The 15,603-nt window shown below is 43.8% G+C and overlaps 1 protein-coding gene across 1 annotated transcript in view; it reads right to left on the reverse strand.

The window, feature by feature from the left end:
- LOC138667162 (synaptosomal-associated protein 25-like) overlaps positions 1–15,603 on the reverse strand; it is a 30,479-nt gene that overhangs the window by 3,791 nt on the left and 11,085 nt on the right. Inside the window, exons 4-6 of the mRNA XM_069755458.1 lie at positions 9,818–9,866; positions 5,106–5,217; positions 4,575–4,700 (exon numbers count right to left, since the gene is read on the reverse strand). Of these exons, the coding sequence (XP_069611559.1) occupies positions 4,575–4,700; positions 5,106–5,217; positions 9,818–9,866 (287 nt within the window). The remainder of the gene's footprint in view (positions 1–4,574; positions 4,701–5,105; positions 5,218–9,817; positions 9,867–15,603) is intronic.

The raw sequence follows: 15,603 nt of genomic DNA on the forward strand, positions 1-15,603 counted from the left end.
TGGCTTCTCCCTGCCCCGCTCCTGATGACTAAAAGGTTTTTCTAAAGTGCTGAAGAGTTTCAGAGTAAAACATACTGTATACGGCGGCAATAACACAGTCATTTCTCCTGTCCATGGTTCAGGCAGCATTAATCCGTGGAAAGATTCCATTTCCATTAATGCGTGGAGCGCCTTCTCATGGCTGTAACAGTCTGCAGGACTCCTAATGTGATCCACAGCTAGAAAATGGTGGAAGTAGAATAATTTTTGCCTAAGGCCCCCTTCACACGTCCTGATATTTCCCGTATTGGAAAAAAACAGTATCAGTGCTATCCAAATCTGGGTGTAGAATCTGTGTGCTATCCGTGTACCGTCCATGTGCACCATCAGTGTGACACACACGGGAATAGAATGCAGAATAGAAATGACAGATGGTTAGGGGCTAGATGTGCAAAGATAGAAGATAAATATCATGTATGAAAAGCAGAAAGCACTCCAAAAAATTCAGGGAAAAAAAGGGACTTTATTAAAGGTACCTTCACACTCAGCGATGCTGCAGCGATACCGACAACGATGTCGATCGCTGCAGCGTCGCTGTGTGGTCGCTGGAGAGCTGTCACACAGACCGCTCTCCAGCGACCAACGATCCCGTGGTCCCCGGGTAACCAGGGTAAACATCGGGTTACTAAGCGCAGGGCCGCGCTTAGTAACCCGATGTTTACCCTGGTTACCAGCGTAAAAGTAAAAAAAACAAACACTACATACTTACCTTCCGCTGTCTGTTCCCCGGCGCTCTGCTTCTCTGCACTGGCTGTGAGCACAGCGGCCGGAAAGCAGAGCGGTGACGTCACCGCTGTGCTTTCCGGCTGGCCGGCGCTCACAGCCAGTGCAGAGAAGCAGAGCGCCGGGGGACAGACAGTGGAAGGTAAGTATGTAGTGTTTGTTTTTTTTACGTTTACGCTGGTAACCAGGGTAAACATCGGGTTACTAAGCGTGGCCCTGCGCTTAGTAACCCGATGTTTACCCTGGTTACCAGTGAAGACATCGCTGAATCGGCGTCACACACGCCGATTCAGCGATATCTGCAGGGAGATCCAGCGACGAAATAAAGTTCTGGACTTTCTGCAGCGACCAACGACATCACAGCAGGATCCAGATCGCTGCTGTGTGTCAAACTGAACGATATCGCTAGCCAGGACACTGCAACGTCACGGATCGCTAGCGATATCGTTCAGTGTGACGGTACCTTAACCCATAGGGTGTTGCAATGTTTCGGCTGTGAATAGCCTTTCTCAAGCTTGACAAAGGCTGTTTACAGCCGAAAAGTTGCCTCACCAGATGGGTTAATAAAGTCCCCTTTTTTTCCCCTGAATTTTTTGGAGTGCTTCCTTCTTTTCTTACATGATATTTATATAACAATGGGATGGTTGTCTGGGATGCCTTGCACACATCTGTGGCTTACTTGGTGCTGTTATTTTGGTATTTTTATGATAGATAGAGAGATAATAGATAAAGATAGATAGATAGATAGATAGATAGATAGATAGATAGATAGATAGATCATAGATAGATAGATAGATAGATAATAGATAGATAGATAGATAGATAGATAGATAGATAGATAGATAGATAGATAGATCATAGATAGATAGATAGATAGATCATAGATAGATAGATAGATAGATAGATAGATAGATCATAGATAGATAGATAGATAGATAGATAGATAGATAGATAGATAGATAGATAGATAGATCATAGATAGATAGATAGATAGATCATAGATAGATAGATAGATAGATAGATAGATCATAGATAGATAGATAGATAGATAGATAGATAGATAGATAGATAGATAGATAGATAGATAGATCATAGATAGATAATAGATAGATAGATAATAGATAGATAGATAGATAGATAGATAGATAGATAGATAGATAGATAGATAGATAATAGATAGATAGATAGATAGATAGATAGATAGATAGATAGATAGATCATAGATAGATAGATAGATAGATAGATAGATAGATAGATAGATAGATCATAGATAGATAGATAGATAGATAGATCATAGATAGATAGATAGATAGATAGATCATAGATAGATAGATAGATAGATAGATAGATCATAGATAGATAGATAGATAGATAGATAGATAGATAGATAGATAGATCATAGATAGATAGATAGATAGATAGATAGATAGATAGATAGATAGGTAGATAGATAGATCATAGATAGATAGATCATAGATAGATAGATAGATAGATCATAGATAGATAGATCATAGATAGATAGATCATAGATAGATAGATAATAGATAGATAGATAGATAGATAGATAGATCATAGATAGATAGATAGATAGATAATAGATAGATCATAGATAGATAGATCATAGATAGATAGATCATAGATAGATAGATAATAGATAGATAGATAGATCATAGATAGATAGATAGATAGATAGATAGATAGATAGATAGATCATAGATAGATAGATAGATAGATAGATAGATAGATAGATCATAGATAGATAGATAGATAGATAGATAGATAGATCATAGATAGATAGATAGATAGATAGATAGATAGATAGATAGATAGGTAGATAGATAGATCATAGATAGATAGATCATAGATAGATAGATAGATAGATAGATCATAGATAGATAGATCATAGATAGATAGATAATAGATAGATAGATAGATCATAGATAGATAGATAGATAGATAGATAGATAGATAGATAGATAATAGATAGATAGATAGATAGATAGATAGATAGATAGATAGATCATAGATAGATAGATAGATAGATAATAGATAGATAGATAGATAGATAGATAGATCATAGATAGATAGATAATAGATAGATCATAGATAGATAGATAGATAGATAGATGATAGATGATAGATAGATAGATCATAGATAGATAGATAGATAGATAGATAGATAATAGATAGATAGATAGATAGATAGATAGATAGATAGATAGATAGATAGATAGATAGATCATAGATAGATAGATAATAGATAGATAGATAATAGATAGATAGATAGATAGATAGATAGATCATAGATAGATAGATAATAGATAGATCATAGATAGATAGATAGATCATAGATAGATAGATAGATAGATAGATAATAGATAGATATTATTTAGCTAATAGTTAAATAAATGAATTAACAAATAATATTAATAAACAGCATGGGGTTCCCCTTATTTTTAATAACCAGCTGAGGGAAAGCAGACAGCAATGAGCTGGTGTGATTATTCTGGGAAGGGGCCAATATCCATGGAGGTTCTCAGCCTATTAAAAACAGCTCAGAGCTGTCTGAGTATACTTTCCTGGTTATTAAAAAGGGGGTCCTATCTACTATGGATAATGGCCCCCTCCCAGACTAATAACACCAGCCCTCAGCCACTCCACACATGGCGCATCCATTAGATGCGCCAATTGTGACACTTAGCGTCGGCTCTTTGCAATGGCCCTGGTGCGTTGGCAATTGCGGTAATGGTTTTGGGACTAATGTCAGCTGTGTAATATCCGTGGACATCACAGCTGATCACACAAAGGTTGCCGTGAGAACTGCTGACAGTGACCTGCGGTGTCACCACTCGCCACTACAGCTGGGTTCTCATGCTATTCTCGCGGTGTTCTGGCCTCCGTGGTGAGTGGTCATGCCAATGATGTCACCGCACATCACTGCCTTCGGATGTAGAAGAGCCGGAGATCATCGTGGGACCTCCTTATTATGGATTTACAGCGGATCCTTATGGATTACTCCTATTTTTAGTAATAAATGGGTAACGAGAGTAATTGTTGAGGAGTGCTTTTTACAATTAAAGTACTTTTCTGTGTGTGTGTACTTATTTCTTTTCACTACAGGGTTAGTAATGGGAGTATCTGACTGACACCTCTCCATTACTAACCCCAGGGCTGGATAGCAGCTGTGATTTTTGACCAATCACAGCTGTCATTAAACTCATATATTACCCCGATTGCCTCTGCACATGGGCATTGGGATAAACTGGGTAAAGTGCCAGAATTGGCACATCTAACGTGATGTGTTAGTTCTGGGGCAGCTGCGGGCTGGGTCATTAACCATGGCTGATAATATAGCTGTCTGCTTTATCTGTGCTGGTTTTAAAATATAGGGGTATAATTATTTATTTAAAGCACTGACTATAACTATTATCAGCGTCGCCTGTTCTCGCTCATCACAGGGAGATCACGCGAAGAAGTCTCCAAACTGGAGACTTCACCAAAACGAAGTGTTCACCTAAGGTTCTTTGACATGAGATTGTTGATTTTTGGGGTCTTCCAGCGACAGAGGTCTTGAGCACCTGAAGATTCTATTGTTGGCCCAGGTTATGTCACAATATTACAGTGTAGCATGCGGCTGTGCAGGGAAAACCCAATTGTAGATCACTTGGAGCTGAAGTTTATGACCTGGGTCCTCAGAATCATGAATGGTCCATATTAAATAGATCATAAATGGGTCAACGTAGACTACTGGTGGCAGCGGTGAAGAAGTGAGCTTGTACAGCGACTGATAGAGAAGTATTCTCAAACTTTACCTCCGGACATAACTTCCGCTCATCATCATCCTTTCTCTTTCATCGGCAACGCGGGACGGCTGAGCAGAGACAACGTCGTCGTTCGATTTACCCCAAGCGGATCTGGACGTTGCGCTGCTCGTCAACCTGCGGAATCGGAAACGTAACTGTCCGGGACCATCATTAGCAATACTTCATCTCTTTTTAACAGTTTCTTTGTTTTAGGTTTGGTTATAACTCAGGAGGTCACCAATTCTGGCCGCAAAGGCCGAACATCTACTATGTATGGGGCGTCCCGTAATTGGCTGCTGGATTGGAACGTGTCTAATCATATATCAGGGAAGATAAACTTTCACCAGAGGGGCTGACAGCGGCTGACACCATCCTACCCATCCAGAATACATGCACGCCCAGCCGTCCGAGGGTGCGCGTGCACATTGAGGGTCCGGAGGAAGGTCTAGAGCTCTACATTGAATAACCAACTTTACAGAATCGGTTGCAGAATATCAGCCCCATAAAAAAACAAGCAAGTACCAGACAGGGGCGACTCACCTGTCGCAGGAGCACAGGCCGCAGCATTTACTCATATCCGTTAGGTTCTTTTCTGCTTCTCTCATATCCTGATTGATTTGGTTCAAACCTTTGTCAATCCGCTCCAGCTGCTCTGAATGCATAAAATTAAAAAAAAAATAGATTTAGTCAACTGTGGCAGGTTTTTGGAGCATATCCCGGGTTGATCTGTATCTGCATCTTTGGGACGTAGATACAGCTAAGTGCAATGCTGGAGAAGAGAGCCGTCAGCTCCCTGCTCCACCATCCAGGCTGTCTGCGGCTCCCTGCAGGAAGCACAATGACAGCACTACAGTGTCCGCAGTTCCAAGCTTCACACGGTGCAGGTCTAGGCCACAGGCAGAGGTACTGAGCTCATCTGTTTGTACTGTTGGCAGTTCCTGTAGTTATGCTTTATTGTGCATGGAGGATTGTAGAATTGGTCATATACCAAACCCCAGTCCAACTTATTACGAATATCTACAGAATATGTCAGAAACACCCACTCTGGGGATTATTTGCCAAGCTCTGTTTCTTCTAATAATTGGACAATCAGTACAGTTTGTAGGTATGGCAGCGTTACCCAAAAAATGGAGTCAGAAATTGACACATTTTGACCTAAATTGCTAAATTCAACACCATAATGGGGGTACCTGTTAATCTATCTTTGCTATTGGGCCCTCTATGTTACACAACTGGTCCATCATGACAACTTGGTATGTTAAGATAATATAGCAGGCTTATCCGCTTGATACCCATAGACTGAACATCATGATCTCATTAAGTATTATGCCAAGAAACAAGTTCAGCTCTGCTGCATCTGTTTCAAATCGAACAGTAGGTGCAATCTATATTTCCACCAGTAGAGGACACTGCAGAGTAACATGTTATACTAGAGTAGGTGTAATCAGGGCTGCCACTAGAAATTTTGGGGCCCCATACTGGCAAAATTTTCGGGGCCCCCTTGAGACTCCGCCCAGGCTCCACCCCAGCCCCGCCTCCAGGCTCCACCCCTCGAACTGTCCACAGTCCCACCACTCTCTCTTGGAAAATCTCCACTTCTCACCTATCACACATTAACAGTTCCCATCACCAGATCACACATATAGCCGGCAGCTTTTGTTTTGGCCAAAAGATTTTTTAAGCCGCCACCAGAACACGGTAGACACTTTTGGCCGGGCCCTACTCTACTGTAACCTATTAAATATTTGTTAAAATATGCAATACAATTTAGGTATATTTTTATTTATTTTTCAATTTTTAAAATGCCCAATAATATCACATAGAAGGAACAAATACCACAACACCATGACCAGACGACATATTACCACCACAGTGATCGAATAATATCACATACAAGGAACAAATACCACAACACCATGTCCAGACCACATATTACCACCACATAGTGACTGAATACTACAATTCTGATCAGTAATTTTTAAAAAAGCACCATACTATCACCATAAGTGCCATTATACACAGGAGATCTGTACTTAGTATGCAGTGTCTGTGTACAGATAATATAGTGATCACTAGTGAAATTATACACAGGAGCTCTGTATACAGTGTATAGTGTCAGTGTATAGGTAACACACTGACTCACCAGTGACGTCTCTAGGTGAAGTCCTTCATCTTTCATCCAGCACAGACCGCCATCATTTCATCCAGCCAGGACTTCTCTCTGCAGGAAATAACACAGTTATCTCGAGCTCCGCTTGCAGAACACATTACTTAATTTTTCACAACTTCTACATTACACCACATGAAGAAGGCGACATAGTATCACTCTATACAGTAACAGGACCGCCCCCCATTTAAAACAGTATACTCAAAAAATAAAATTAATACATCACTGCAGTAATAATATCCCTAAATTAGCCCCTATGGTATTAATAATATCACCCAGCCTGGCCCCGTGTGTCTCATTCCTGGCGTCAGCCAGATATTCTCCCATCCTGCCCTCATGAGTATCCATTCTGCCCCATATGATCTCCTTATCCTGCCCCATCTGTCTCCATCATATCCATTCTGCCCCATGATCCTGCACGATCTGTCTCCAATTCTGCCCCCAGTGTCTCCAATCATGCCCCATGTCTCCATTCTGCCCCCTATGTCTCCAACCATGCCCCCATGTCTGCAATCCTGACACTTGTCTCCAATCATGCCCCCTGTGTCTCCATTCTGCCCCATCTGTCTCCAATCCTGCCCCCATGTCTTTCATCCTGCCCCGTGTCTCCAATCATGCCCCGTATCTCCATTCTGCCCCGTGTCTCGCATTCTGCCCCTGGGTCTCACAGTCTGCCCCTGTGTCCAGCATTCTGCCCCTGTCACTGTGTCCAGCATTTCTGCCCCACTGTGTCCAGCATTCTGCCCCACTGTGTCCACCATTCTGCCCCACTGTGTCCGGCATTTCTGCCCCTGTGTCACTGTGTCCAGCATTCTGCCCCACTGTGTCCACCATTCTGCCCCTGTGTGTCCACCATTCTGTCCCACTGTGTCCAGCATTTCTGCCCCACTGTGTCCAGCATTTCTGCCCCACTGTGTCCAGCATTCTGCCCCACTGTGTCCACCATTCTGCCCCACTGTGTCCGGCATTTCTGCCCCTGTGTGTCCAGCATTCTGCCCAAATGTGTCCACCATTCTGCCCCTGTGTGTCCACCATTCTGCCCCACTGTGTCCAGCATTTCTGCCCCACTGTGTCCAGCATTTCTGCCCCTGTGTGTCCAGCATTCTGCCCTACTGTGTCCACCATTCTGTCCCACTGTGTCCAGCATTTCTGCCCCACTGTGTCCAGCATTTCTGCCCCTGTGTGTCCACCATTCTGCCCCACTGTGTCCACCATTCTGCCCCACTGTGTCCGGCATTTCTGCCCCTGTGTGTCCAGCATTCTGCCCAAATGTGTCCACCATTCTGCCCCTGTGTGTCCACCATTCTGCCCCACTGTGTCCAGCATTTCTGCCCCACTGTGTCCAGCATTTCTGCCCCACTGTGTCCAGCATTTCTGCCCCTGTGTGTCCAGCATTTCTGCCCCACTGTGTCCAGCATTTCTGCCCCACTGTGTCCAGCATTTCTGCCCCACTGTGTCCAGCATTTCTGCCCCTGTGTGTCCACCATTCTGCCCCACTGTGTCCAGCATTTCTGCCCCACTGTGTCCAGCATTTCTGCCCCACTGTGTCCAGCATTTCTGCCCCTGTGTGTCCAGCATTCTGCCCCACTGTGTCCACCATTCTGCCCCTGTGTGTCCACCATTCTGCCCCTGTGTGTCCACCATTCTGCCCCTGTGTGTCCACCATTCTGCCCCACTGTGTCCACCATTCTGCCCCACTGTGTCCAGCATTTCTGCCCCTGTGTGTCCACCATTCTGCCCCTGTGTGTCCACCATTCTGCCCCTGTGTGTCCACCATTCTGCCCCTGTGTGTCCACCATTCTGCCCCACTGTGTCCACCATTCTGCCCCACTGTGTCCACCATTCTGCCCCACTGTGTCCAGCATTTCTGCCCCTGTGTGCCCACCATTCTGCCCCTGTGTGTCCAGCATTTCTGCCCCTGTGTGTCCATCATCCTGCCCCCCGGGCCCCCCTGGATCGCAGCAGCTCTCAAAGAAAAAAAAAAAACACAACTTCTTACCTGGCCAAGCTCCAGCGCCGGGTGAAGCTCCCTCTCCAGGCTCCACACAGACGCACTCGCCGCCGGGCCTGGCGGCTGACAATGACGTCAGACGCCGGCGGCGGCGAGTGCGCACTGCGGCCCTATTCAGCCGCCAGCCTCAGACTGGCTGGCGGCTGTTAACTATTGACGTGCGGGCGCGGGCCCGCACGTCAATAGTGTGCCGCTGCCGCAGTGCCTGCAGGGGGGGCCCGGTGACCAGATGAGACGGGGCCCGATGCGGGCCCCCTCTGCTCACCGGGCCCCATACGCCAGTCACGGCTGTCATGCCCTGATGGCGGCCCTGGGTGTAATCAATGTTTTCACCACTAGAGGTCACTGTAGGGTAACATGATATACTAGTTGGGTGATGTACAATAACAAATTGTATTGTGGTACCGTGTTAGCCAGAAAAATCGATGTGAATACTTTTCTGCCCAATGATGACAGAAGTATTCTGGGAGTGATACCTTTATTAGCTATCCAGAGGTATCTGAGGTATATTCGGATCTGTTCAGACAGCAAAGACAGGGAACTACAGCTGCGGTCACTGAGGAATACATTCCTACAACAAGGATACCAGCAAACATATTATTTTCTGGTTAGCCAATAAAGGTATCACTCCTAGAATACCTCTGTCATCATTGGGCAGAAAAATATTCACATCGATACTAGTTGGGTGTAATCTATTTTTTCACCACCAGAGGACATTGTAGAGTAACACATACCAGTAGGTGCAATCAATGTTTTCACCACCGGAGGTCACTGTAGGGTAACATGTTATACTAGTTGGGTGTAATCTATTTTTTCACCACCAGAGGACATTGTAGAGTAACACATACCAGCAGGTGCAATCATTGTTTTTACCACTGGAGGTCACTGTAGGGTAACATGTTTTACCAGCTGACAGTTGTACAGGAACTTTGGGGAAACTTTGGTTGTTACTTTTCTGTGCTCCTCAATATTGGAAGTTATATAAGAGCTATAGATTGGGATGGAGAATAGAGTGAGGGGGTTTATAAGACACTGAGTAAATTAAAATGAACCATTGACTGTAGTCAGCCTTACCTCCTTGCTCATCCAGCATCACCAGGGTCCTTATCCCAGCATCCTTACTCTGTCCCATAATAGAATGACAGGTAAAGAAAAATATATAAAGGTTACTTGTTTAACTCTATAATTTGTTACATATTGCTGCTATTATAGTTATAGATCCATTTAGAACAATGGGACCGGGATAACTTGGATTATCAGACATTCTGGATTATTGGACTTTGTTAGGAAATATTCATAAATAAAACCTAATACACCATAAGGGTGTTTTTATTTCACCTGCAGGAACAGGACATTTTCCGGACAAAATCCTTTGTACGTAGAGACAGGTGGCAGCGCTATGAGCACCTAAATCATTTGCAAGGAGAGTCATCAAGGCGTATTATGTGGGAGATACAAGGAAGAAGCACTATCTGTTCCTACATCATGGACAGAAACGTGGAAGCTGTGCTATTTGTACCTACATAATTTACAAGATGAGATAGGACAGCAGTATTACATTTGCCTACATCATTTACAAGGATAGACAAAGAGATAGTACGATCTGTACCAACATATTTTACAGGGTAAAAACAGGGAGGCAGTACTAAATGTGAGAGAGACAGGGAAGCAGCACTATCTGTACCTACATCATTTACAGGGAGAGACTAGGAAGCAGCACAAACTCTACATATATCAATAAAGGGAAACACAGGGAGGCAGCATTATCTGTGAGAGAGACAGGGAGGCAGCATTATCTGTGAGATAGACAGGGAGGCAGCACTATCTGTGAGAGAGACAAGGAGTCAACACAACCTATACCTACATAATTTACAGGGAGAGACGGTGAGGCAGCAATATCTGTACGTACATCATTTATAGGCAGGCAACACTATCTGTACCTACAACATTTACCTCTACCTACATCAATAAAGGGAAACACAGGGAGGCAGCACTATCTGTAAAAGAGACAAGGAGGCAACACAACCTGTACCTATATCATTTACAAGGAGAGGATGAGCCAGCATTATTTGTACTTACATCATTTACAGGGAGAGACGGTGAGGCAGCACTATCTGTAGCTACATAATTTCCAGGGAAAGACAGGGAGGAAGCACTATCTATAACTATATCATTTACAGGGAGAGACAAGGAGGCAGCACTATCTGTACCTACATCATTTACAGGGAGAGACGGTGAGGCAGCACTATCTGTATCTACATCATTTACAGGGAGAGACGGTGAGGCAGCACTGTCTGTATCTACATAATTTCCAGGGAAAGACAGGGAGGCAGCACTATCTATAACTATATCATTTACAGGGAGAGACAAGGAGGCAGCACTATCTGTACTTATCCGCACACCGCTTACAGGGAGAGACAGCACTATCTGTACCTTCCCATAGCTCCCAACCATCCTGGATTCCGATTCTCTCTGTTCAGTGCATAAATTAAATTATATATTCACTGCTTCTCCCTCCTGTATTCAGTCTCAATCTTCATGTTCGCAAACAGCAGCTCAACCAAGGAGCCCCAGCTTATAATGATATAGATAGCAGAATTTGGTAATCTGAACCTCTATTGCAGTGAACAAAGAAGCAGGTTATACATGTCCATAGAGATACATTGCATATCTAAAAATGTATTTCTATTGCCCCTGTTCACTGAGGTGAAGAAAAATATTTTTGTTCCTATAAAAGTACATTGCTAAAAAAAAATGAAAGGAACGTTGGAACACTTAAACAACACAATGTAACTCCAAAGTCAAACCAAATCAACATGTCCAGGTATAAAGTAACACTGATTGTGAATCAATTTCTCCTGCTGTTGTGCAAATGGAACAGACAACAGGTAGAAATTACAGGCAATTATGAAGATAACCCCTATAAAAGGAGTGGTTTCTTCAGGAGGTGACCACAGACCAGTTCTCTGTTCTCATCCTTTTTGGCTATTGTTTTCATCACTTTTGCATTTTGTTATTGCTCTCATCCCTAGGGACACTGTATAGTAGCATGAGATGGACTCTACAATCCACAGAAGTTGCTCATGTAGTGCAGCTCATCCAGGATGGCTCATCAATGCGAGCTGTGGCAAAAAGGGTAGCTGTGTCTGTCAGCACAGTGTCCAGAACACGGAGCAGATACCAGGAGACAGGACATGACACCAGGAGATGTGGAGGGGGCTGTAGGAGGGCAACAACCTAGCAGCAGGACCGCTACCTCAGCCTTTGTGCAAGGAGGAACAGGAGGAGCACTGCCAGAGCCCTGCAAAATGACCTCCAGCAGGCCACTAACATCCATGTGTCTGCTCAAACTGTCAGAAACAGATTCCATGAAGGTGGTATGAGGGCCCAAAGTCCGCAAGTGGGTGCTGTGCTTACAGCCCAACACCGTGCAGAGCGATTGGCATGACATGACAGAGTCTGGAGACACCGTGGAGAGCGATCTGCTGCCTGCAACATCCTTCAGCATGACCGGTTTGGCAGTGGGTCAGTAATGGTGTGGGGTGGCATTTCTTTGGAGGTCCGCACAGCCCTCCATGTGCTCTCCAGAGGTAGCCTGACTGCCATTAGGTACAGAGATGAGATCCTCAGACCCCTTGTGAGACCATATGCTGGTGCGGTTGGCCCTGGGTTCCTCCTAATGCAGGACAATGCCAGACCTCATGTGGCTGGAGTGTGTCAGCAGTTCCTGCAAGATGAAGGCATTGAAGCTATGGAGTGGCCCGCCCGTTCCCCAGACCAGAAATCCGATTGAACACATCTAGGACATCATGTCTCTCTCCATCCACCAACATCACATTGCACCACAGACTTCCAGGAGTTGGCGGATGCTTCAGTCCAGGTCTGGGAGGAGATCCCTCAGGAGACCATCTGCCCCCTCATCAGGAGCATGCCCAGGCATTGTAGGGAGATCATACAGGCACGTGGAGCCCACACACAATACTGAGCATCATTTCCTTGTCATGAGGCATTTCCACTGAAGTTGGATCAGCCTGCATTTTGATTTTCCACTTTGATTTTGAGCATCATTCCAACTCCACACCTCCGTGGGATATTAATTATTATTACATTGATCATTTTTGTCTTTTGTGCGCACTCCACTATGTAATGAATAGAGATTTGCAACTGGAATATTTCAGTAATATCTAGGATGTGGGATTTTAGTGTTCCCTTTAATTTTTCTTTTTTTGCAGTGTAGTAAAAATAATAAGCAGCAAATTCAAAAATGACATTTTCTCTATTTTGGTAAATTTCCCCAGCTCCTGAACCCACAAAGTCAACATTATAGGCAGGAGCCTGAGCTACTGAGCCACAAGCTCTGATAACATCATGGGGGGAATTTTGTGTAATTGATCTTTATTGCAGGCTCTGACTCCACAGGCAGATTATACTGAGACATACATTGTACACAACAGTGGATTTATATGTATTTGTATTCTAGAGAATAGTAGCTTTTTTTTCAGCCTATAAAATTACTAAAAAAAATGAAAAACACTTCATAATGAAAAAAATAATGTAATTTTTAATGTTTTTTTTTTTTTTTTTTAAATAATAGACATCCCAAGTCAGCAAATAACGCGGACATATTTTGGTGTCCCTGTAATCGTAACGACCCACACAACACAGCGATAAGATTATTTATGGGAACCGGGAAATGACGTAAAAAAAATGTCAGGGTTGATATTTCTCTATTAAACCCATAAAAAATGTAATAAAACTGTAATGTTGAGGCCGTGTTCACATGTAGCGTAAATTCTGAATTATTTTGGCTGCTTTTTTTCTGCAGATGTCCTCACTACACAATGCAATAACAATCTTCTCCAATTATTGCGTGTTTGCTGAGTTCCTTTTATGCGTTTTCCCGCTTATTTGATGCGATTTTGGTGCATAAATGAAGCAGAGTTTTTAACACTTTTTAATAGTACAGAAAAGCTTTGGTTCTGCACTACCAAACAGGAAATATCTGCATGTGTTACGGCTGTCGAACAGCGGTAGGAACTCGAACACATTTTCCGAGCACACCGAAGTCACTCGGTTAGCACACCAGCATGCTCAGATAACACCTTATCCCAGCACGCTCGCTCATCACTACTGTTCACCAGAGGAAACCTTCTAACTTGAAGGAGCTGGAGCAGCACTCCTGGACCTTGAGGAATGAGCAAAAATCCCAGTGGTCAGATGTGGAAAACTCATAGAGACTTGTCCAAAGCGACTTGCATCTGTAGTTGCCGCAAGAGGAGGTTCTACAAAGTACTGACTTTAGGAGGGTGAATAGTTATGCACACTGAAGTTTTCAGTTATTTTGTCCTATTTGTTATTTGCTTCACAATAAAATGAAAACCAAATGTTCACAGTTGTCGGTATGTTCTTCACATGAACTGATGCAAAGCCTCAGAAAAACAGAGTGAAATTCCAAGTTGTGACATAGCAAAACGCGAAAAATGCCAATACTTTTGCAAGACAATGTACATCATTTACAGGGAGTGACAGGGAGGCAGCACTATCTCTACCTACATCATTTAGAGAGAACTATCTGTACCTACATCATTTACAGGGAGAGATTATGGAGGATGCACTATTTGTACCTACATCATTTACAGGGAGAGACAGGGATGCAGCACTATCTGTACCTACATCATTTACAGGGAGAGACAGGGATGCAGCACTATCTGTACCTACATCATTTACAGGGAGAGACAGGGATGCAGCACTATCTGTACCTACATCATTTACAGGGAGAGACAGGGATGCAGCACTATCTGTACCTACATCATTTACAGGGAGAGACAGACATGCAGCACTATCTGTACCTACATCATTTACAGGGAGAGATTATGGAGGCAGCACTATCTGTACCTACATCATTTACAGGGAGAGATTATGGAGGCAGCACTATCTGTACCTACATCATTTACAGGGAGAGACAGGGATGCAGCACTATCTGTACCTACATCATTTACAGGGAGAGATTATGGAGGCAGCACTATCTGTACCTACATCATTTACAGGGAGAGACAGGGATGCAGCACTATCTGTACCTACATCATTTACAGGAAGAGATTATGGAGGCAGCACTATCTGTACCTACATCATTTACAGGGAGAGACAGGGATGCAGCACTATCTGTACCTACATCATTTACAGGAAGAGATTATGGATGCAGCACTATTTGTACCTACATCATTTACAGGGAGAGAATAAGCATTGGTCAATCCTTAAAACTGAACCGGTCATTGGTGATTTACTCCCCGAGAGATCCATTCTGACAGCAAGGAGGAGTAATAACTTGAGAGACTTGCTAGTTAGGAGCCATTATGTGGCAACTCCCTCCCTTCCATTCTATACGGGGAAACCACGTCAGGGATGTTTCCCATGCGGCTCTTGTAAAGCCTGTCGCAATACTGTGCGGGCGGTGGATTTTCAGTCATCAGATGGTAGGAAGACTTTTAAGATTAGGGAATATATATCTTGCAGCAGCGACTTCGTGGTCTACTATGCCACTTGTCCCTGCGGCCTGATATATATCGGTCTTACCTCGAGGGAACTACGTATAAGAACACAGGAGCATGTGAGGGACATTTTGGCGGCCCGGTCCTCTGCTGATGTGGCCTCCTTGAAAACGATCCCCCGGCACTTCAGGCTGCGCCATGCATGCAATCCAGACTTACTTAAAGTCCGTGGGATTGACCGTGTACATGGTGGCATCAGAGGTGGTGACCTAAAACGTGGGTTGGTGCAGCTTGAGTGTCGGTGGATCGTTACGTTAGACACTATGACCCCTTCTGGGTTGAATGAACAAATTAGTTTTTCCCCCTTTTTAT

Source organism: Ranitomeya imitator, chromosome 2 (assembly GCF_032444005.1).
Source record: "Ranitomeya imitator isolate aRanImi1 chromosome 2, aRanImi1.pri, whole genome shotgun sequence".
NCBI classification, from domain to species: Eukaryota; Metazoa; Chordata; class Amphibia; order Anura; family Dendrobatidae; genus Ranitomeya; species Ranitomeya imitator.